We start from the raw sequence: 22614 nt of genomic DNA, 5'->3' as shown, positions 1-22614 counted from the left end.
TTTGTAAGTCCAGGCTGTCTCATACCAAGGACAGTTTTATCTTTGCAGCAATGTGAAAGAGCAGGGGATGACACAGAGAGACATTTTCTTTCTGGAAGGATTTGTGCAAACAACATAAAAACTATATTCTTGTTCCTAGTTAGTAGCACTTTTTCTATGAATTTTTATGACATTTTATGATGGAAAATTTGCAGTGTTTTCAAAATCTCTAGCTAGTGGTTTCTAAAGTTGTCTTCCATAGAGGATTGAAAACATCAAAAGAAGATTAATGTTTTCGTAAATGTTTCTAATTATTCCCAAGAAGTTGGGATGGGAAAGCTGCCTTTATGGGTGTCAGTAATGAGCGGGTTAGTTTATGATTGAAATCTGGTAAGAAAAAGTTGTGTGGTTGACAAAATAATTTAATGATTTCATGCCATAATATTCTCTGTACAATTTGGTCATATAGACATGGGCCACAAGAATATTTTCTTTCAGGGAAACATGCATAGCTCATTACAACTTACTCATGGGAGCTTTGGTTTCTTCTGGTCATGTTGCTCTGGTAGTGTATTTTAAGAAAACCTTAGCCCAATAGATTTCTTTCTAGCCTTCAGAGGAGACTGGTTCCAAATCTGTTAATAGGCTATTTTGATAGACCAACAAATCATGAAGTCAGAACCCATGATTATGTATATAGATAACCTCTTAAGAAGGTTGTCGTTTTAGACTGAAATTTCTTTGTTAATCAACTTCGATTTGAGAATGGCTTCTTAGATAGTGTTCTGATGAAAGGAAAATATGTTGGTTTTTATTTCCTTTTAATTGTGCCTTTAGCTTTAGAAATAAATTTCTGAAATAATGAAATTGTGGAAGAGATCATGTTCTCCACACAGATATCTGTACCTCACATTGACCTGTTGATGTGTTCTGTACTAGCCCAGGTACTGTATATAAACCTGTTTAACTGCAAAAATGAAACCGAGGCAAACAACAATTAATCTTTGTTTCAGCCACTCCTAAGGAGTCCAACAGTCTCAAAGCAAGACCAAGATCCAGGTAGCGTTTGTTTAATTTCTACTTTAATGCCTTTTGCACCCTGTCCCAAACTAGAAATAATCCCTCCACAACTGAAAGCCCAACCCACAACTCCTTTTCTTTTTGGTGTGAAGCTCAGAATGCGGGTGAGTTCACTGTCATGAGGGGCCTGACTGGAGCATGCAGTGCTACTGGGAGACTCTTAGTTTCTGTGTTTATTAGTGCTGGAAAATGGTGGCTGCTGTGCTCTGGTCACCTGACTGAAGAAGTGGTTTGTGTGATATGCCCCAGTTGTTACAAGATGATAATAAGTAGGGAGAAGTAGCCTGGCAAAGAAGGAAATATGATTGAAAGGTAACTAACACTGAAATTTACTATCATGACAAGGTGAATACCAAAAAGTAAGTCTGTGGTCAAAACTGGAGTAGGGAAAGTAAATGCTTACTGTGATTCCAGTGAGGCAGGTAGTTTCAGGTAAGCAGTATTTACAATCTCCTTCATCCTATCTTAGAGCCTCTTCTTGACTTCATGGTTTTTCAATCACTAGAGGCTAACAGAAGAGCGAGAGCCAGGAAGGCAGACCGTGGCTGACATCCGAGTTCAGAAGAGAGGAGCAAGGACAAACACAGAAGCACTAATAGAAAGAACCTATAGAACATCAAAAAGGGAAGATGGTATTAGGACCCCTCCTCACCAGGGGACTGCAGTGTAAGATAGGACAGTACATTTGTCTTTTCCAAGTTTACCTTTGGCTCTTAGTGACTTTTTCCCTCCTTTGGCTACTAGACCCATTCTGGAAAAAGTGAATTTAAATCTGATCATATTTTGAAATGCTGATATTTAAGGAAATCTTGTCTTTTTGTAAATCAGAGGTACTACTTAGTGTATCTTTTATGTTTGGATTTTCCAAATTGGAGTTTTGTTTCCTTGTTTATAGAAGATAAAGATATCTATATTCATATTTTAAAAAACAATAGATACACTAGTTCATTATGGTTGGAAAAAAGGCATAGCCATTATTTCTCTCTGTGGTTAGCACATTTATTTATCTTAAAGAAAAAAAAAGTATGAATGGATAGTTTACAAATTAGTCTGTACTGGCTTTAAGATGCAGGAACAGTAACATTTGCCCTCATAGGAGGAAAAACCTTTGAATTGCGGAAATTTGCTTATGTGTTCTATGTTAATAGTAAATTGAACCTCACAGTTTTCACTTCTGCTGACTTCCTCTCTCTTTTGCAAAGCGAGTGAAGTTACCAAATCTCATAGTCACATATTCTATTATTAATCTCACTGGCTAAATTTTATGTATTATTGTTTTAGGGATCGGTCTGCTGGTCTAATTTGGATGTTTTTATTTTACTACTCCCAACTGGGTCTTTAGTGAGACCAAGAGAATCAAATCATCATTACCCTCCTTTTTAGAATAACAAAGCTTTGTAGAAATATAAGGGAAAGAGGGAAAATTACCATTCTAATACTACGACATTAATCATTTTCTTGATTCCCTGCACATTTATATTTTAATGGGTTGCAGCCACAGTTTTTCAGTATCACTTATTTGCTATTCAGTTAACTTTCCATAACAAAGTATAAATACACGGGTTATATATGGAAATAAAATGGAATGACTTAATGTGGCATAGAAAGTTCTTTTAATTTCTAGGTAAGTTCTCTAATTTTCATTTTTCTTTTTAGTTTTATTTTTTGATTTTTCAATTACAGTTGTCCCATTTTTTTCCCATTGCTCCCCCTCACCCAGCCCACCCCTTCTCCCACAATCATATCCCTCCCCGTTGTCCATGTCCATGAGTCTTTTATACACGTTCCTTGACTAAACCCTTCCCTTACTTATCCCCCTTCTCTCCCTCCCCCTCCCCCCTATTGACTGCTATTCTGCTCTTTGTTCTATTTAGTTCTTTTGTTTATGTTGTTCTTTAGTTTCCTGTATTAGGTGATATCATATGGTATTTTTCTTTCGTTGCCTGGCTTATTTCACTAAGCAGAATTCTCTCTACTTCCATCCATGTTGTCGCTAATGGCAGGAGTTCCTTCTTTCTGCTACATAGTATTCCATTGTGTAGATGTACCACAGTTTTTTGATCCACTCATCTACAGATGGGCACTTAGGCTGTTTCGAGCACTTAGCTATTGTAAACAGTGCTGCTATGAACATAGGGGTGCATAAGTTCTTCTGAATTGGGGTGTCAGGATTTTTCGGGTATAATCCTTGCACTGGAATCGCTGGTTCAAAAAGCAGTTCCATTTTTAGTTTTTTGAGGTAATTCCATACTGTTTGCCATAGTGGCTGTACCAGTCTGCATTCCCACCAACAGTGCAGTATATATAAAGAGCTTATATGGCTCAACATCAAGGAAACAGACAACCCAATTAAAAAATGGGCAAAGGATAATTAATTATTTATTTAAAAAATAAGACGAATATATGAAAGGGTGAAGCAGGAGAGCTTGTATGTACAACCCATGGGCATGGACTTGGGGTGGGGGGTTGCTGGGGGAGGGGGGTGCTGGGTGGAGGGGAGTACAGGGGAAAAATTAGAACTATTGTAACAATATAATCAATGAAACATACTTTAAAAAATGGGCAAGGGACCTGAACAAACACTTCTCCGAAGAGGACATACAGAAGGTCCATAGACACATGAAAAAATGCTCAACATCATTAGCCATCAGGGAGATGCAAATAAAAACCACAATGAGATCCCACCTTACACCTGTCAGAATGGCCATCATCAACAAATCAACAAACAACAAGTGCTGGCGAGGATGCGGAGAAACAGGAACTCTAACTAATTTTCTTTTTAACTCAGCAGTTTCCGTTGAAAGATTTTGTTGTCCTTTTAGATCGATTCCCTCTTATTTTGTTTGAAAGTATTAGAACATTCTTCCTGTTAGTTCCTGCATGTCTTTGCGTCCCCTGTCTTGCCAGTTGTGTTACAGGGACCACCCCACAGCATGTCCCATGCTATTATGGTGGCTTTATTAAAGACTCAAACATTGTATGACAAATAGAACACCCCTACTACCACCAAGAAACCTTGAAGAACTCATTCAGGAAAATTAAAACTTGCTGTGTGAAAACCAGCTTTACCAAGAACTGAAGTTACATAATAGAAATTGATAGATTCTAATTTCATAAGTGCTGCTCTAACAGCTAAATACTAAGAACAGCTTTCTGAGGTTAATTTGTCTCTAGGACATATCTCTGACTCAGAGCTCATTTTCTTCTTTCACATTAAGTTGGCCAAGATGTTGAATAGAACAGACATACACATCCACTTCTTAGAAAAATCATATTGGGAACTCATCCACAAACCTGTTATTAAGCAATATAATAATGTGCTGAATGGAATTAATTTAGCAAATAAGTAGTCACTAAGTAGTCTGGCCGCTACCGCCAAAAAGTTTTTTCCCTGACTCATAGGCAGTATGGGGACATTTTTAAAATGGAATTTGGAAACAGACATGGATCAGAGTTTGAATCAAACCTATGCAAATTTCTAGCTGTGTGACCTTTGGCAAATTATTTAGTTCAGTTTTCTTTAAATATCATTATTGGAGTTACAATCTCTGAAGTTGCCTGGGTAGCTACTGCCTTGTCACAGATTGAAGGAAGACGTTAAGAGGAAGCTTTTGCTTTGAAAGTTTCCCCAAACCCGTACTTCCCATGGTAAGACAGTTAAACTAGATCCCTCAACCTGATTGATGTGTGTTTTCCTTTCCCAAATTTCACTTGTGGCATATTCCCTTGAACATTTGATTGTTACTCTCAACTTATCTGTCCCAATTCTATATGTACCTGTTATTGCTTTTGCATGTAAACAGGAGAAAAGTTCTGCAATCAGGTAATACCACGAAGACCTTTTGCTAAAATATGAAAGTACCTAAGTGGAGGGGTTTACATGCTTACTAATAATTTCAATAGAAACAGATTTGAATTTACAAAAAGCTTTCCTTTTCAGTAAATTTAGGTCTAAGGTATAATAAGAGCAAAGAAGTTAAAAAAGATTCTGATTCACAATTGGGGTTTGGGCATTATGGCAGATAGGGGCATCCGGGGGACAGTAGAATTAATGGTTGCTTTGGGATCTTGTCAGTCCTTTGCAGTCCCTTTGACTTTTGTGGGTACTTTCCATTTCAACCCAACTTCAGAAAGTAAAGCTTTGCTGTCTTCTTTCTGACCTTCCCTTATTTTGCTGCAGATCTTACTCTAGCACCTCCATAGAAGAGGCCATGAAAAGGGGCGAGGACCCTCCCACCCCGCCACCGCGGCCACAGAAAACCCATTCCAGAGCCTCCTCCTTGGATCTGAATAAAGTCTTCCAGCCCAGTGTTTCAGGTGAAGTGCCCCTTTGTACCCCAGCCCTTCCCTTTCTTGTTGGAGTTAGTGGATGGGAGTTTGTCACAGAGGCCTTTGTGAGCCCAGGGAATGAGCAGACCTGCCTGTTTCCCATCCCGGGAAGACCTACGCGTTGCTATGAGATTCTTGGGAGGGAAAGCAATTCTAGGCAGATAGATATCACATGTGTCTGGAGCCTTGCCCACATTTGCTCTGGATCAAGACTTAGGAAATTCTGTACCAAGAGGATAAAAATGCTTCAACTCCAGACAGCTCACTGAGTGCATGGCTGGAGTCTTGTTATCTGCATCCTGGTCATTTGTATACAAGTTTGCTGTGTGTCATTTCCTCAGGTGCTTATATGGTTCTTCTGTGAAAGATCTGGGTGAGCAGTGCCTGGCAAGAGTCTTCTGCATTTTATCCCTGTGGCCAAGATCCTGTGTCCTCTTGGGTTTAATGCTAAGGGGACTCTGTTTTCTAAATCTGACTGATGGTTAGGTGATTGGTGGTGGGGTCTAGGGCAAGGGCTCCTTCAGATGGGCTGCTCTAGGACTTCTGGGGCTGGGACTTTCTTGAGCCACCTGCTGTAGAGCTGGGTTTAGAGGGGACGTATCAGTGGGGCCTGTCTGCTCCCCTGGCTCCCTGTGAAGTGGGAGACAAGGGAACCTATGGAACAGATGAGACCCATGCCTTTGCTTTAGTGAAGGGACTGGGATACAGTGCCATCCAAAGTGTTAATTTTGGGAGCAGCAAGGACTTTTCAACTGCCTAATGTAGGCAAGCTATAAATACAATGATTTCCTGGACCTCTTTTTATATCTATGTGCATTTTAAATGAAGCGAGCCTCAGATACTAGTGATTTTCAGATTATTATCTTTTCTACTAAAGCAAGAAAAGACTCCTTGGCTCACACATTAGCATGACCTCTGTGTCCCAGCAGAGCTCAGCATGTTTTATTTGTTCTAATAAAGTGCTCTCTTCACAGTAAAGTTATAGAATGTTTTTTAATATACTACAATCTAGAGCTCTCTGTGAAATTTGATTCTATGCCATGAGTTCATCAGATAAAAATTTGCCTTGAATTTTCCCCCATACTTTGATCCATATTTTGGCTTAATTTCATAGTAACTGGTATTTGGGGTAGGAGTAGCCATGGATGATGATGCTATAAAAATTTTACATAGCTGGTGGATTATGACCTAGAAGATTTTTGTATAGATGCAAGAAGATTAAAACAATCTGGGCAGCTGTCTCAATATGTTTTCCTTGCAAGGAGAGAGGCTGGAAACATGCAAGCATCTCTCAGTCTGTGTAACCCCAGAAGCAGTGCCAGCTGTTTGGAGAATGAATGTGCTGTGGCTTTTATGACATTGCACCCTAGAGAGGAAGAGACAAGACTGGACTCAGAGTCTTACTCAGCTGCTTATTAACTATGATTTTTAGCAAATGGTTTAATCTTTCTGCATCTTAGATTCCTAATCTGTAAAATAGGGCCAATATTCCACAGAATTGGAGGGTTTTGGTGAGATAATACATATAATGCAAATACACCATGTTTGGCCCATAGGCACCTATTCCTACAACAGACTGAAAGTCCCCTGACTTCCTTGACACCCCCCCCCCCACTGGGACACTTCTATGATTTGTCCCCCACTGTCTTTGGAGAGCTCACAAAAGGATCGAGCCCCAGTTGCTTGCTGTAGTACTCCATTCATTAACACCTTTTGTTGGCTTTCTTCCTTCCTGCCCTGTCTCACTTTCCGCACACCCAAATAAAATACCTGTTCTCAAGTCCCAGTCCTAGGGGCTGCTTTTGGGAGAACCTGACATAAAACAGCTTCTTTTTACATCTCCAGTGTTGGCATGACTTCAAGAGGAAAAGCATTTTGGTTTGATAAATGCCGAAGAACAGCTAGACATTCAGAGCCTGCTTCCATTGTCTTTTCAGTGCTGGGTTTACCCAAGTGACATTTTAATGAGCAGTTTAAATTGATCACCTGAGGAGAACAGTATGAAAAGCAGTTAGTACGATTGCATCTACATAATTTGATTCCATGTTGGTTAATTCTCATAGGAAAGTACAAGGATATAAGTTTTGTAGAATTTTAGTGTATTACATTTTGCTAGAAGTTACTAAAATTCTTACAAACTATGAAAGCATGGGGTAGAGTAAATCTATCATAATAGTGCACCCAGTGAGAACCATGATGTCCATATAGTAAACCCTCAGCTGCACTTGTGTTTATATATCACTTTTGATCAACTGGGTCACGTTAATGCTTGCTGCCCTATATCCTCAACTTCATAATTAACCACCTTTATGTTTCCTAATAGAGAGCCACATGATTTCTTTTGATGCCCGTGTGATATGTATGTACCAGCATCGATGGTGCACCAATGGAGAGTTTGTCTCGCCCTGTCTCCCTCTCCTTCTCCTTGTCTCTTCCCCACATTTTCTCCCATGCTCACACATGACTCCCCCCTGCATGCGCTCATTGATCCTTTTTCACAGATCCCCTTGTAAGCCACTCTCCCTTTTTTATCCTCCTCTGTGCTCATTCCTGCTCATCTTTACTCTCCCTCTCCTTCTCCGCCCCTTGCTTCTCTGTTTCTCCCTTGTCTTCCCCCCTCCTCCTTCCCCTCTTCATGCTCATTAGCCTCTATTTCCCAGTCTCCCCCATGAATCTCACTTTCCCCACATGTAATAAATAAGGGAGAGGTTTTTAAGGAGTTTGTAGCCATATCTTTGTTTCCTCATCTATTCCTTCTGCTGGGCTGAATCCTACAAGTTGGAGTTGCTGTGACAAAGACCATAGACATTTCAAGTATAGATATATCTTGCTAAACTGTGCTATAGAAAACACACCCTTGCCAACATTAGTTAATGTTCATCTTTTTTGATCGTTTCCGATCTGATGGGCAAATGTTTGCATTCCCTTGATTCCTGGTGAGACTGAACAGCATTTTTCTTTTTGTGAATCGCCTGCTCAGAAGGCTCGCTCAGCTTCTGTGGCTACATCTTTTTGCCTGACCACAGGGACCACTTGTTTCCTCTTCACATTTTCAATGAGGTTCTGGACCTGTCTTCTGTGAAGCACTTGAGAATGTGAGGGTGGCCATGGGGGAAGCTAACCTAACGTGCTACTTCACTGGGTCCATGTCTTTCCAGCCCCCAGTGCCCCATCTTTCTGTGAACTTTATTACTTAAGACAGACTCTATTGGGGCCACCTTGTTTGTAACAGTAGGAGAGTCAGGAAAGGTAAAGGAAAGAGGGGTAGAGAATATACAGAAACAAGATCTGGGCCTGAGCTGAAAGGGAAAGATAAAATGAAGCTAATGTTTTGAAAAATGAGAATCACAGGATCATGAAAGACAGAGGCTCAGTTGCTGAGACAGAGTGGCCTAAAGTGGAGTGATAGTTAGTAGAAAAAATAGGATAGAGAGAAGATGTTAAGATGCAAGAATGAAAGACAGAAATGAAGAAAATTATTAGATGGTGGTTACATGGAGTGATGATATTTACACAAACAAGAAGAAAATAGGTTAAAAGATGGTAGAGACCAAAGAGAGGTGAACCCACAGACTCTGTGTAGGGTTTGGATAGGGTTTAAGGAAATAGCTTAGAAGTGGGCAGCATTAATGCCTTCAAATTTATGAAGATTAATAACATGCTATGTAGAAAATTAACAAAGGGCTAACTTAGAAACTAAATCTATAAAAATGAACAAGGTCAACTTTGGCATTGTGGGACAATTGGCTATAACTTTGATAACTGTAAAGAGAGGGTGAACTTAGTTACCCGAGTCTAGACTGTCCCAGGACTCTATAGGTAGGTGCTGGAATTTCATCTAAAGCATGTGTTTTCCTAGGGAGAAGTTAATATAATATGATCATTGCATATAAAATGGAGATTACCTTTGTAATAGCAGATCCAGGCCATGTAGTCATTTTGTCTCAGTCCCATACAGCTGCCCTGTTTAAGAAAAAAAAATGTGCAATATAGTCTAAGTCAGTAAAGAGACAACTGTATAAAATCTAGAGGTAATCAGTCCTGGAACTTGCTTAGTGATGTTTAGATTTTATAGCTCTATACTTATAGCTACAATACACATTTTATTACTGAAATTCCTGTAAGAAAAATCACTCTGTGAGGGCAATACTTTTTCTATCCTAACCTACTTTTTCTCATTGAAACAGTTGTTTTCATAATGTAATTTTTTTCCTTAAAAGGATTTTTTTCTGTTCCTCAGTATGGGTTGGAAACTTTCTTCTTTCCGCTCTTGACATTGATTGACCTCATTCCAAAGCTATGCCTAAGGTTTACAGCCAGAGGTTTCCATGGTGATGGTCAACCACACCTCAGCCCTGTTCCAGTCATTGGGCATCCACTGGGCAGAAGGGGCAGACATTGTGGGGAACAGACATCGCTGTCCTTGAAAGCTTCACACCAGGCACCCTGATCACTTCCACTCAACTCTAACAGGGGAAACCTAGCTCCATGAATATAGCCAGCTGCCAGGCAGCTGGGAAATGTCCCTGCCAGAGCAACCATTTCCTAGTGATACCCCTATAACTATAAGAGGAGAGCAGACAGCTCTTTCCACCACATCCAGTATGGTCAAATATATTGAGATCCACATATTAAAACCTGTGTGATGGATGAACAAAACACATCCATGTATCTGCCCATAGATAGCTAATGTCTTGTCTCTGCTTTAGACATGCTGATAATAAAAATTCATTCCATGCTTAAGAAATATGGTATATCCATATCATAAAGTCTTATGAAGCCATAAAGAAGAATAAGATATGTATACTAGGTGGAAAACTATCTGAGATAAATTAAGTGAAAAAGGCAAGCTGCAGAATATGTGTGTTCTTAACTGTGTAAACAATTCTTGGAAAAATAGTTAAACTTGTACCAGTGGTTACCTCTGGGGAAAAGAATAGGGTGACTGGGGAGAGGAGTGAGAGAGAAACTTTCTTTTCATTGAATCCCAGTTGTATCTTTTAAATTTGCCTCCTGTACAGATATTACCTATTATAAAAAATTTATTTTTTACTCTATAGCTGCAATGAATAGATGGTACCTGAGAGTACCAGAGGTGTTTTTCCTGGCTGAGTTGACCTGTCTCAAAACTTGTCTACCATTCTTTATCCAGGGTACCTGTATGACCAATCTACTGCCACCTCCTAGAATGCAACTGACTTGACAGAAGCATTCCAGAGCATTCTTTAAGGCTCTCGTATGTTCTTCAGATCCTTCTGAGGAATAATTTTGGGGGACTTCTGAAAACCTCCATTGTGAGACGTACAGATTGATAAACTGTTGTGATAAGAGCTCTGTCTTAACTTGGAACAGGGTGTATTTATTGAGTGATGAGCTGAGTGGACTCTGTCTTGGGTTTTCTACAAATGAATATTTCTTTCTGCAATCTGAGAAATAGGTAAACCCCTTGGAATAACAGATGTTCCCAAGATCACATTTATCTTTCATATTCTCTGAAAAATTAATTTGGCCACATAGATGGCTTTGATCTTATAGATGTTCCATATTGTATCATTCCCATGAGAGCTATTTGTTCCCTTTTAAAATCTAGTAGGATTAGAAAATCTAGTAGGGTTATGAGATTCCTGCCCTACCCCTAAACTTTTTGATTTGCAGTACACACTCAGCCAAGGGCGTAATCTACATACTGTAAAGTTCACCCTTTTAAAGTATATAATTCAGTGGCTTTTAGTGTATTCTTAGTGTGCAACCACCAGCATTATCCAGTTTCAGAACATTTTTATCATCCTCTCAAAAGACTCCATACCCATTAGCAGTCAATTCTCATTCTCCTTTCCTCCCCTCCACCCCCAGCTGTTGGCAACCACTATCCTACCTTGCTTTTGAATTTGCCTGTTCTGGACATTCCATATTAATGGAATCATATAATATATGGTCTTTTGTAACTGCCTTCTTGTACTCAGTATAATGTTTACAAGGTTTAGCCATGTTGTAGTATGTGTCAGTACTTAATTTCTTTTATTGATGGATAATATTCTGTTGTATGGATATGGCACATTTCATTTATCCATTTATCAGTTGATGGGCATTTCAGTTGTTTCTACTTTTTGCCTATTTTGAATAATGCTGCTACAAACATTCCATGCATGAGTAAGTTTTGTAAACATGCTGTCCTTTCTCTTGGGTATATACTAGAGTACATGGGGGTGGAGTTTCTGGGTCATATGGTAACACTGTGTTGGATACTTCAAGGAACTACTGAACTATTTTCTAAAGTAGTTGCACCAATTTGCCATCATACTAGCAATGTATGATGATTACTATTTTTTCATGTCCTTGAAACACTTGTTATTTCCTGACTTTTTATATTCACTGTCCTAGTAGATATAAAGTGTTTTCTTATCATGATTTTGATTTGTAGTTTCTAGGACTACTGATGTTGAACATCTTTTCATGTGCTTATTGGCCATGTTTATGTTATCTTTGGAGAAATGCCTATTCAGCATCTTTGCCCCATTCTTAAATTCGGCTGTCTTTTTATTGTTGAATTGTAAGGGTTCTTTAAACATTCTGAATACAAGTTCCTTTTCAGATATATGACTTACAAATATTTTCCCTCATTTTCTGGGTTGACCTTTCAACCTTTTTGATGGTGTTCTTTGAAGTACAAATGTTTTTAATTTCAATGAAGTCCAGTTTATCCATTTTGGCTGCCACTGCAAGTCAGTTGTCTATGAAGGGCCAAGGAATGCCTTCTAGCTTTCTAGACCTGAATACTTGCTTTCAGGCCTGATCTTGTTTGTGGTAGGGGTGTATTGTTAAGAGAAATACTCAGAGTTCATAGTGACAGAGCATCAAGGTTTCCCTTGAGCTTCTCAGTGTGTAGTTGATAGATAAAAGGTGTTGGCTGCAGTGTAGTGTTACTTTCTCGTGAGATTTGAAGTCTAAAAGTTCATTGTGAACATAGAGAAGTATATTTGGGCTGTTAGGCTAGATGAACATTTTTAGAGGTAAAAGTACATTCCAGGTATTTCCATACTCGTCTGTGCTAGTATACAGTGTGTTTATCTAGATATACGCCAGTCTCTGTCTTTGGAAGGTGTGGTTGTAATGTACTGTCTGTCCTTGGTTTCTTTTTGCCTCTTCCTGTTTCTTTATTTACAGGTGTTTTTCCCTGATAAGTTATGTGAAAGTTTCTATACTAACACAGTGTTGTGATTTGCACCTCTAGAAGACAAAAGCCTCGTGAAGTTTTAAAAGACTGGCCAAGGCAAGGGTGCAGCCACTCCTGCCCTTGGGTACGGTGCACGCTATTTTATATCCACCCTTCAGTTTTACAGCTGTGCCTGGCTGGCTGAGTTCTTTAACAAGGGTGTATGGGTGAGGAACAGTACTCCAATATCTGGAGGATATAGTGGGAAATGTTAGTAAAACCTTTATTTTTAAAATGCTTATAAAACTCATTTGAGTGATAAATACTTTTCTTGTGTGTAAAATTCAAACATTACAGGTCTGTCCCTAACCTTATTCCTACCAAGCCCAGTGACCTCCCTGGGGAATGTCTTCCTGAGACATTTTCTAGTGCATTTGTGAATGTATATATGTACCTGTGACATCAATCTCATGTTTTATATCGTTTACTGGAATCACATTGTGCATGTTTCTCCCATGCCTTTTCATAGTACAGTATTTCTGAGAATTATGTCCATGTGAATAATGATAATTTTGTAATTCTTTTATATATGTTCTGTATACTGGCTACTTTGTTAAAAACTGTATTATGGAAGATTTCAAGTATACGTAAAGGAGAAACCCCATCCCTAGATTATTTTGAAGGAAATTCCAGATGTTGTTATAATTTCATACATAAATACTTTTTATGTATCTCTAATGGATAAGGCCTTTAAAAAAACTACTAAATCTTTATTATATGTACAAAATTAACAGTGATCCCTTAATATCATCTAGTATCTAGCCAGTGTTCAGATTCCCTGAATTGTCACAGGTATGTTTTTTTATTTTATTTTGTTTTATTTTTTGTATTTTATTGATTATATTGTTACAATAGTTCCAATTTTCTCCCCTTTACTCCCCTCCCCCCAGCATCTCCCTCCCCCAGCAATCCCCCCCCCCAAGTCCATACGCATGGTTTGTGAAAAATAACTATCCCTCCCTCTCAGATATTAAGACCCTTTGTAATCTTGTAAAGGACAGGTATGTTTTTTTAGAGTGGCTTGTTCAAATGAGGATCCAAACAAGAGCTACATGCACACTGTGTTTATTTTGACTTGTGTTAAGTCTCTTTTAATAGATAGAGTCCTCCTTCAGTCTCCGCTCTCTTAATATTCATTCATTCATAGGAAAATCATCCATCCTGTAGACTTTTCCACATTCTGTATTTGGTTGCCTGGCTGTTCTTCTGTCTCCTGTATTTTCTATAAACCAGTAGGTAGACCTAGGCTTGATTAGAATCAGATTCTATTTTTGGCAAGAATACACTCTAGTGATGCTATGTACTTCCTACTGCATCCCATTAGGAGGTCCCTGATGTCTAATGCCGCTATTTTTGTGATGTTTGCTTGATCAGTGCGTTCACATATTATTAGCCTGATTCATCCATTATGATAAAGATCCCCAGCAGCCTTTCAAATAATGGTTTAGTCAGGTATTGATTGTTGCCTACATGCAGTGGTGTGTTGGTAAATGTTTAACAACTGGCCACTTGCCAATTTTTATGGTATAAACACTCCTGTCACGGCCAATTTCATTCTTACTGATGTGTCGCTGAATGTGGGGCTGGAACAGATGTGCACAGTTGGCTCTTATAAGCTGGTTTGAACTGTTTCCAACAAACTACGGCTTAGATCCATTACTTCATTGGAAGTTGCAAAATGGCAATACTCTATTTTACCTTTATTAATTTGAACCATAGTTTATTTAACCATTTTCTTTTTTATTGTACTTTTCCCCCATTAACATTTAGTCCCCTTATACCCTCCCCGCAATAACCACACTGTTTGTCCACATCCATGAGTCCTTTTTCCTTTTGCTCAATCCCTCCCCACCTTAGCTGTCAGCCTGCTCTCTATGAGTCTGTCTCTTATTTTGCTTGTTAGTTCAATTTGTTCATTAGATTCCACATATGAGTGAAATCATATGGTATTTGTCTTTCTCTGACTGGCTTATTTCACTTAGAATAATGTTCTCTAGGTCCATCCATGCTGTTGCAAAGGGTAAACTTTCTTTTTTATGGCCGAGTAGTATTCCATTGTGTAAATGTCCCATAGTTGTTTTATCCACTCATCTACTGATGGATGCTTGGGCTGCTTCCATATCTTGGCAGTTGTAAAGAATGCTACAATAAGCATAGGTGCACTTATGTTATGTTCTTTTGAATTAGTGTTTTGGGTTCCTTCAGAAAAATTCCCAGAAGTGGGATTTCTGGGTCATAAGGAAGATCCATTTTTAATTTTTTGAGATATCTCCACACTGCTTTCCAAAGTGGTGCACCAGTCTGCATTCCCAGCAACAGTGCAGTAGGGTTCCCGTTTCTCCACATCCTCGCCAGCATTTGTTGTTTGTTGATTTGTTGATGGTGACCATTCTGACAGGTGTGAGGTAATACATCATTGTGGTTTTAATTTGCATTTCTCTGATGATTAGTGACATTGAACATCTTTTCATATGTCTATGGACCATTTGTATGTTCTCTTTGGAGAAATGTCTACTCAGGTCCCTTGCCCATTTTTTAATACAGTTGTGTTTTTGGTGTTGAGTTTGGTAAGTTCTTTATAAACTTTGGATATTAACCCCTTATCAGATGTTGATGTTCTCATTTGCCGTGCAGAAACTTTTTAGCTTGGTGTAGTGCCACTTATTTATTTATTTGTTTCCCTTGCCTGGGAGATATAGGTCGTCAAATTTTGGGCATTGTCTCTTTAAGAGGCTCTGTGTGTCATGAGCCATTCTTCCTGGTAGACAGAAACCTTGCTACATTTCACGGCCGTATCTTATTTGGGTTCCTTTTCTGACTCTGGTGCTGTAGGCTGAGGAGCCCAGATTGGGGGTTAGACCCCACACTTCTCAGGGGAAATTCCCCACCCCTGAAATATCCGTCCCGAACTTCAGCTGCTGCCTATGGAAGCCCAGCCAGCCCTCTTACAACTCCTCCGCATTCATTACCAGTCACGTTGTGGTGAAATGGTTTCTTACATTTGTCTGTGGTTATAAGGCTTCTCTCCAGCTATTGTTCAGTTGGTTATTCAAGTTGATTTTTCTATAATTTAGTTGTAATTCCAGTTTGGTCCTGGAAGGAGGTTAGTGTAGCTTCCACTTACCTCTCTGCCATCTAGGATCCTTAACCATTTTTTTTTTATTGTTGAACATTTAGCTTATGACTGTTATATTGCTTGTGAGCTGAAGAATATCATAAAACAATATAATTCTCAATACATCACCACATTTTTATATGCATTTGAGTTTATAGAATCATATGAAAACTTAAATAGACTTTCAGTAATGATGACCAGGAAAAATGTCTTTATTCATTTAACCAGTGTTTACTGAGCAGTTACTATATAATTGCCACTGTGGAGAATTCTAAGAGAAATATGGATATGGCCCCACGTTCTTCCAGTCAGTATCATAGTTAACAAGTCTGGGTGGTTTCTGCATAGGGAGAGCTATGGAAGTGTTGGTGGGAAGCATACACAGGTTGTTGAGCTAATCTTTGAAGGGTGGATATAATTTTTGGAGTCAAATTTTGTTGATTCTTCTTTGATATCTGCCTTGGTTTACTTCTTATTATCAATTACCTGGGAGGCTACTACAGCAATCTTCAGTCTGGTTTGCTTGCTTTATAGAGCAACTGGATTAATTTTCTTAACCACAGTTATGATGTCATTTCTCTACTCAAAACCATCAGGACCTTTTATGTGAATACCAAATTTCTTTGTCTTGACAACTAGACCTGAAGTCAAGAGAACACATGAGTTCACTAAGGGACACAGTACCATGGCCTGGGCACAGGGAGAAGTGGAGACCAGAAGTCTAAAGCCTGCTGACAGTGCAAAAAGAATGGAGAGTAGGGGAGGAGTTTGTAAACTGTCCCTAGGAAGTCTTAGAACAGTTAATTGCACTGGAAGGGTTAATCCGGGTTGCAAAGGCTTATGGAGTGATTGAGAAATTGGTGTGGAGTAGTGGTCATCACAAACTCATTTTGAAATGCTTAAGACTTAAAATTGGTCTGACTATATGTCACATTTTAAAAATTTATGATAGAAAAGTTTCAATATAGTAGGATCTTCTTCCACATTGCCTACCTTCCCTCCCTTCCTTCCCTTCAAAACACACACACACACACACACACACACACACACACACACACACACAGCTAGAGATTTTAACCAACCTAAGGAGTTTAATAATAAAATTATTAGGAGAAATGCATTCATGTAAATGCAATATGAAAAGTGAAACTTGACTTTCACAAGGTTAAATCGCATGTGTTTTTGTGACTTAACTCTGTGCATGTCTCCGACCTAGTTAGTCCTTATCACATATCCCATGGTGCAGGAAGAATTATTAGTAAACACTAGCAAATAAATTCAAGAATCATAGAGTGTCATTGTTGAAAGAGAATTGAAATGTCTTCTTGGCCAATTCTCACATATTATAGGCAAGGAGACTGAGATCCAGAGAATGTAATTGCTTCATTCTCCATCAGAATCCTGTGAGGATGGGAAATCTTTAAGTCTTTGTTGCAGCAGATTTGGTATCAGAGGAAGCAGTCTGTATTAATTTAACTTGGGAGGCACACATTATTATTTTTCTGTAAGGTAATAACACTAACATAATAAACTTAAAAGATATAGTAAAGGGCTTCGGTGCTGTGGCTCAGTTGGTTGGAGCATCATCCCGTAAACCGAAAGGTTGTGAGTTTGATTCCTGGTCAGTACACATATCTAGGTTATAGATTCTGTCCCCAGTTTGGAGTGCATATGGGTGGTAACCAATCGATGCTTCTTTCTCATTGATGTTTCTCTTTCTTTCTCTCTCTGTCTCCCGCCCTCTCTCTCTCTCTCGGGAATCAATAAATATATCCTCAGGTGAGGATTAAAAAATATATTAAAGAATAAATATGGTGCCCTCTTTATGTAATTAAGTAATATTGTTTTCCTGTGTTCTCTCCCACATGAATTACAATGTTGGGCAAATTTCCTTGAGGTACTTCAGGGAGACAAGAAAGAAAGCCTTGCCTTCATAAATACTTAGAAATCCTAGCAATATATAAATGTATTTTTTAATGATAAAAATTGATATCAAAAATTTTAAATATATATATAAAAAATAAAAGGAGTATTATACTGAACCCTCTGCTTCAACAATGATCAACTGTGGCCCATCTTGCTTCATTTGTACTTTCCTTCTCATATGATTAATTATAGTTTTTTTCTACTCTTAGCTTTTTTTAAAATTGTATTTTATTGATTATGCTATTATGGTTGTCCCAGTTTTTCCCCCTTTGCCTAGCTCCATCCGGCAACACCAGCTCCCTCAGGAAATCCTCACATCGTTGTTCATGTCCATGGGTCATATGTATAAGTTCTTTGGCTACTCCATTTCCTATACTGTATTTTACATTCCCGTGGCTATTCTGTACCTACCTATTTGTGCTTCTTAATTCCCTCATGTCTTCACCATTCCCCCACAACCTCCTCACTTCTGGCAACCATGAAAATCCTGTCCATATCCATGATTCTGTCTCTGTTCTACCAGTTTGTTTAGTTTGTTTTTAGAGTCAATTGTTGATAGATATGTATTTACAGTAGTCCCTCTCTATATCATGGTTCACTTATCGTGGCCTCACTGTATCACAGGATTTAAAAATATTTAATTATTTATCGTGGATTTTTTGCTATACTGTGGGATTTTGCAATACTGTATAAATATGTTGTTAAAGTTACATAGATTTAAGAGTGTAGAATATGTTTTAAGAATATAAGTAGTGTTTATAAAAGTGTGAAAAAGGTTAATAAGGGAGTGGGAAGGGTTAATAAGGAACTGGGAACAGTTTATAAGTGTGTGGGAAGGGCTTATAAAGCCTTAAAATATATATAAGTACTAAAATAAATGTAAGGTTCCTATCGCGGATTTTCACCTATCGCGAGGGGGGGATGGTCTAGAACGTAATACCTGCGATAAGTGAGGGAATACTGTATTGCCATTTTATTGTTTGTAGTTTTGATTTTCTTTTTCTTAAATAAGTCCCTTTAACATTTCATATAATAATAATTTGGTGATGATGAACTCCTTTAGTTTTTTCTTGTCTGGGAAGCTCTTTATCTGCCTTTCTATTTGAATCAATAGCTTTGCTAAGTAGAACAATCTTGGTTGTAAGTCTCTGCTTTTCATGACTTTGAATATTTCTTGCCATTCCCTTCTAGCCTCAAAGTTTCTTTTGAGAAATCAGCAAACAATCTTATGGGAATTCCCCTGCAGGTAACTTAACTTATTTTCTCTTGCTGCTTTTAAGATTCTCTCTTTAACTTTAACCTTTGGCATTTTAATTGTGGTGTGTCTTAGAGTGGGCCTCTTTGCATCCATCTTGTTTGGGACTCTCTATGCTTCCTGGACTTGCATGTCTATTTTTTTCACCAAATTAGGGAAGTTTTCTTTCATTATTTTTTCAAATAGATTTTCAATTTCTTGTTCTTTCTCCTCTCCTTCTGGCACCCCTATGATATGAATTTTGGGCTTCTTTAAGTTGTCGCAGAGGTGGCTTACACTATCCTCATTTTTCTTTTTATTTATTTAGTTATTAGTTTTTCTTCTTGTTCTGATTTATTTTTTGCTGCAAATCATTGATTTGATTATTAGCTTCATCTGTTCTGCTGTTCTTTCGCAGTAAATTGTTCTTTATTTTAATTAATGTATCCTTTGTTTCTGACTGAATCTTTTTTTATGCTCTTGAGGTCCTCACTAAGTTCCTTGAGCATCCTTATAACCAGTATTTTGAATTCTGCATCTGATAGATTGCTTATCTCCATTTTGTTTAGTTCTTTTTCTGGAGTGTTGATTTGTTCTTTTGTTTGGGCCATGTTTCTTTGTCTCCTCGTTTTGGCAGCCTCCCTGTGTTTGTTTCTATATATTAGGTAGAGCTGCTATGACTTTCTGTCTTGGTAGTGTGGTCTAATGTAGTAGGTGTCCTGTAGGGTCCAGTGGCACAGCCTCCCCTATCACCCAAGTTGGGTTCAAGGTGTGCCCTTCATGTGAGTTGAGTACACTCTCCTCTTGTAGTTGAGCCTTGATTGCTGTTGGCGGGTCAGTGGGAGGGATTTACCCAGACCAGTCAGTGGCACAGACTATCTATGACCACTGTCCACCAACCTCCACCTCCGTGAAGGATCAGCTGTGCGGGAGCAGAGTGATGGTGCTCTGACGTGGTCTGTAACTGTCCACTGGGTGTGCAGGCTTTGAGATTTTCTGGGCAGTGCTGGCCAAGGTTAGCCCCCAACCATGTTTTTCCTAGGAGACCCTGCCTTTGCTATAAAGCAACCTGAGATGGCTGCTACTTGTGCTGGGCTTGGAGATTCCCAGGCAAAGCCAAGCTATGAATCTAAGCTAGCTGCTACTAGTGCTGGGCCTATGGCCACTTAGCAAGAAGTACAGAGGCTGGGGCTCACTGACACTGGCTGTTGCTTGTTTGAGAGGATTTGGAAAGTTGTGAAGCATGATACAAGACCAGTCGTTCATATGGAGCAACCACTGTTAACAGCTTGGGTGGGCTCATAGTTAGGTAGGACAGAGCTTCTGGAAATCTTCAGGGCAGGGCAAACAGTATTAGCCAGGTTGATGGAGTCTCAGATATGGTACTCACTTGCCCACTCTGTGGCTTTCTGTGGGGAGGGTTCAGGAAAGGAATAATGACCTCTGTCCTCCTTCCTGTCTGGGAGAAAGCTGTCCCCAGCCCTCACCTTGATTCCAGACACTTCAGTTCCTCCCTGCATGTCGTTGGTGCCTTTGAAGCTGCTACCCCATTGCTGGAGCTCAGAGGGAGTGAGTCTGAGTAAGTCTGTGTGTGGGTTCTTTAAGAGGAATTGCTTGAGACTCCAGAAGTTTCTTCCACTCACTCAATCCTTGCTGGTTTTTGCAGCTGGAAGTTATGGGGACTTATCTTCCTTGCACTGGAACCCTGGGCGGGGTGGCCTGGTGTGGGGCTGGGACTGCTCAGTCCTGAGAGATCCCTGTCTAGGTTTTATCCACCACATGTGGGTGTGGGACCAGCAGTTCCACGTCTCTGCCCCTGCTTTCAATCTGGATGGATGTGGTTTCTTTAATTCCATAGTTGTCAGACTTCCATTCAACTCAATTTCTTATGGTTCTGAGTGATAGTTGTTCTATATTTTATTTGTAGTTTTGGTGTGATTGTGCGAGGAGGCAAGCTGTGTTTACCTATGTTGCTATTTGACCAGAAGTCTGTCTACCCTTAGCTTTAAAAAAAAAAAAAGATTGAGGAATCATTTGCAAACCATGAAATTCATCTCTTATAAATGTACAATTCGGTGATTTCTAAGAAATTTATCAAATTGTGCTACTGTCACCATAAACCAGTTTAGAACATACTCAGCACTGTAGAAATACCCCTTCTGTCTGTTTACAGTTAATCCCCATGGTCAACCCCAGGCGACTGTTAATCTACTTTCTGTTTCCATAAATCTGCATTTTCTCAATATTTTATTTTTTAAGTATATTTTATTGATTATATTGTTACAATAGTTCCAGTTTTTCCCCTTTGCTCCCCTCCACCCAGCACCCCCCCTCCCCCAGCAATCCTGCCCCAAGTCCATGCCCATGGGTCGTACATACAAGCTCTCCCACTTCACCCTTTCGTATATTCTTGTTCTATTTTTTTTGATCAAATTTTTTTTAATGTGTTTCATTGATTATACTGTTACAGTTGTCCCAAATTCCCTTCCCTCTGCTCCCTTCCACCCAGTGGCCCCCCTCCCTCCAGTTGTCTCCCCCTTTTAGTCCATGTCCATTGGTTGTGCATATCGTTCTTCTCAGCTTCTCCCTACCTTTTTTTTTTTTCCCACTGTCTAAGTCCATATAACGGCCAGTCTCACAGAGCAGAGAGCACCGGAATAGGTTAGACTCGGTTGCTGTAGCAAGCGCAAATTGTGGCAGGCAGATTCGATCACCTGCCACAGAGTGTTGCTTGCAGTTCTTCCTACCTTTTAAATAAATAAATGATTAATTAACTATTTTAACAATAAAAAATAACAATCCCTCCCTCTCATACTGAAGACCCTTTATAATCTTATAAAGGACAATGGGCGAAGGTCTTGAGCTCCTCTAGCTGCTTCAAGCTGGACATGGTCGTCGTCCTACCTACCCTTGGGTCCAGACATCCCTAATAAGTGTGCGGGTGTGGAGGGGAGGGTGGCCTTCCCACATGGGGAAGGACTGTGCAGACTCCAGGTCAGCTGACTGTCTCCGGTCAACGGCGTGCTTGGTTTAACAGGCTGGCATCCTTGTTGTATTCTGGGGGCAACAGATTTGGCGAAAAGGGTTAAAAGACATCATTCAATTCATAACTACTAGATGACAAAAGGCAGGGATTAATTTTTCAATGTCCCACATTAAAACATTTTATATAAGTAGAATAATACAATATGGGGCTTTCGTGTCTGGCTTCCTTTACTTTGTATAATGTTTTTGAGGTTCATCAATGTTACAGCACGTATCCATATTTCATTACTTTTTACTGCTGAATCGTATTCATTGTATGGCTATGCCACATTTTGCCTATCCTTCAGTTTGATGGACATCTGAGTTGTTTCTACCTTTTGCCTGTAATGAATAATGCTGCAATGAACACTTGAATACAAAGCTTGGTATAGACATGTTTTAATTTATCTTGGGTATATACCTAAGAGTAGAATTGCTGGGTGTATGGTGATTTATGTTTAACCTTTTAAGAAGCTGCCAGATTGTTTTTTAAAGTCTCTACCATTTTATATTCCCACCAGCAATCTATGAGGGAGAATTACAGTATTCCCTCACTTATCACGGGTATTACGTTCTAGATCCCCCCACGATAGGTGAAAATCTGCGAAGTAGGAACTTCACATTTATTTTAGTATTTATATGTATTTTAAGGCTTTATAAACCCTTCCCACGCACCATTCCCAGTCCCTTATTAATCTTTCCCACTCTGTTATT

At 39.2% G+C, this 22614-nt stretch overlaps 1 protein-coding gene and 1 non-coding gene across 2 annotated transcripts in view; one reads left to right on the top strand and one right to left on the bottom strand.

Moving 5' to 3' along the window:
• Positions 1-22614, top strand: part of REPS2 (RALBP1 associated Eps domain containing 2) — a 198116-nt gene that overhangs the window by 113452 nt on the left and 62050 nt on the right. Inside the window, exons 12-13 of the mRNA XM_090264169.1 lie at positions 993-1038; positions 5240-5376. Coding sequence (XP_090120295.1) covers positions 993-1038; positions 5240-5376 — 183 coding nt within the window. The remainder of the gene's footprint in view (positions 1-992; positions 1039-5239; positions 5377-22614) is intronic.
• LOC149991825 (small nucleolar RNA SNORA28) lies at positions 21484-21609 on the bottom strand. Its single transcript, XR_016508801.1, has one exon. It is a non-coding gene; the product is annotated as a small nucleolar RNA SNORA28 (small nucleolar RNA).

The sequence above is a fragment of the Furipterus horrens genome, unplaced genomic scaffold (assembly GCF_987537825.1).
Source record: "Furipterus horrens unplaced genomic scaffold, mFurHor1.1.pri manual_scaffold_17, whole genome shotgun sequence".
Lineage (NCBI taxonomy): Eukaryota > Metazoa > Chordata > Mammalia > Chiroptera > Furipteridae > Furipterus > Furipterus horrens.
The sequence above is the reverse complement of the archived record's forward strand: the minus strand, read 5'-3'. Positions and strand labels throughout refer to the sequence as shown.